Genomic DNA, 1,814 nt, shown 5'->3' on the forward strand with positions numbered 1-1,814 from the left:
CATGCCTGTTTCCCAGATCTCACATGCAGGTACTGCTGCTTGGCACCCATAATCACCCTGAACACCTACGTCCCCTCTGTCCACCCTGCTAGCTACAGGTGAAGGGGAAGCCCACCTCAATACTGCACAGGAAGAAACTTCACGCTCAGGAGTCATAGCCATGGGGACCAGGGAAAAGCACAGAGCAGGAAATCTCTCTGTAGCAAGAGGGACTGCAAGGTTTCCTTGGCCAAGTTCTGGAGCAAGGTGGTCGAGGAGCTGGGTGGAGATGTGGAATGGAGCCTGCTGAGCAAGGTCGACTCAAGAGGCATCAAGGGCAGCAGGAAGTGTTAGGCTAAGCCTTCCCTTGTGCCTGCAGGGAAGGGGAAACCCCCAGTGTGAGAAACACCCCCTTTTCCACCTCTTGGGAAGAGAAATGAATTCTTGTGAGCCAAACCCCTGCCGTTCTCCACCCACACCCACCCACCCACACAGAGAGAGTATCCAGGCCAGTTTGCAGTTGCAGCTGTTTATTGCAAAAAGCAGCTGGAAGGTTTAACTCTGTCACAGCTTTGAGGACTCCTCATCAGGATGCTGGAGGATTGGCTGCACGTTCCTGCTGCCTCTGGATTTGGGCGGGGAGGGGAGATGCTGTTCTGTATATTGGGCACTAGGGGCCAGAAGAGGAGAACGGATGGGCTGGGAGTGCCGTTCTGTATACTAGGTATGAAATAACCAGTAGCGTGACCAAAGAGGGGAGAGATGGGCAGCAGCCCCATGGGCTAACTTTGGATGTGGGCAGTGGGGTCAAGGCCTGCCCCACCCCTGGCTACTTGGGAAGCACTATTTGTAGCTGCCATAGTGGACAGGTGCCAGTCCAGCTCCCTGGACTTGCTCACAGGTTATGCAAATCCTCCGGGACAAGGTGGTTGCCTTGTACATGCAGCCTTGCCGTGGGTCCTTTCTTATAAATTTGCAGTCAGTGACAGAGAAGCTGTCGTTGCTGTAATACCTGTTGTTGGGCCTCTTAGTCCCAGTCCGTGTGCAGACAGCTTTTACTGTTGCTAAATCTGAGTGAATGAAGGTGTTGAAGTCCTTGCACTTGGGAGTGGTCATCTTCTGCTTCTTCATCCTCGTGTTGCAGTAGGCATCACTGAACGGCGGGTGCGACAGCTCGTCGATATGCTGCCGCTGGAACTTCGCGTATTGTGTTTCCCTGCCGTCCGCGGTCGGCCGGGAAGACATCAGGGTCAGCATCAGGAACATCAGCAGCACGGCGGCATGGGGCCCTCTGGGAGACATGGCTTCCTCAGAGCCACTCGATCCACCTGCAGTTGTGGAAGGGGCAGGGGACATGGGTGGAGATTAGGCCACCTTGGGAGGGAGGGGCTGGAAATGAAGTCAAAACAAGGAAGACTAAAACTCAGGAAGCCAGTTAGTCACCTGATGCAAGCAATAATCAAAGAGGTTAAATAAGAGCCTGTCTTCTGGTGTGGATGCTTTGCCCCAAAGTTTGGTGTCATCAGCGAACATGGCCAGTCTGCTTCTGACTCCAGTGTCCACATCATTAATGAAGATGTTGAACAGTATGGGTCCAAGGACAGAGCCTTGGGGGACCCCACTGGTCACAGGACACCACAATGAGTGACTTCCATCAATTACTAATTGCAGACACTTCTGCTTCATCGCGCATGGAAGGCAGCTTCTAAGTTCGACTGCATTCCACGTTATTCCACTTGGGAAACGTGCATGTTGAAACACCCTTAAATGTTGGTTTTCCTGCTACCTGACATTTCCTTCTCATTCGAAAATGCAACTTAGTTTCATTTTGAGTG

At 52.5% G+C, this 1,814-nt stretch overlaps 1 protein-coding gene across 1 annotated transcript; it reads right to left on the bottom strand.

Annotated features, from left to right (window-relative positions):
- Positions 1-567: 567 nt before the first annotated feature.
- On the bottom strand, positions 568-1,430 carry LOC102375656 (ribonuclease pancreatic-like). Its single transcript, XM_006036496.3, has one exon. The coding sequence runs from the start codon at positions 1,333-1,335 to the stop codon at positions 823-825; it is 513 nt and encodes a 170-aa protein (XP_006036558.2). The 5' UTR covers positions 1,336-1,430; the 3' UTR covers positions 568-822.
- Positions 1,431-1,814: the final 384 nt, after the last annotated feature.

The sequence above is a fragment of the Alligator sinensis genome, unplaced genomic scaffold, assembly GCF_000455745.1.
Source record: "Alligator sinensis unplaced genomic scaffold, ASM45574v1 scaffold128_1, whole genome shotgun sequence".
NCBI classification, from domain to species: Eukaryota; Metazoa; Chordata; order Crocodylia; family Alligatoridae; genus Alligator; species Alligator sinensis.

Excerpts from the sequence above, each read along its gene's own strand:
- LOC102375656 (XM_006036496.3), bottom strand. The coding sequence starts at position 1,335 with ATGTCCCCTGCCCCTTCCACAACTGCAGGTGGATCGAGTGGCTCTGAG.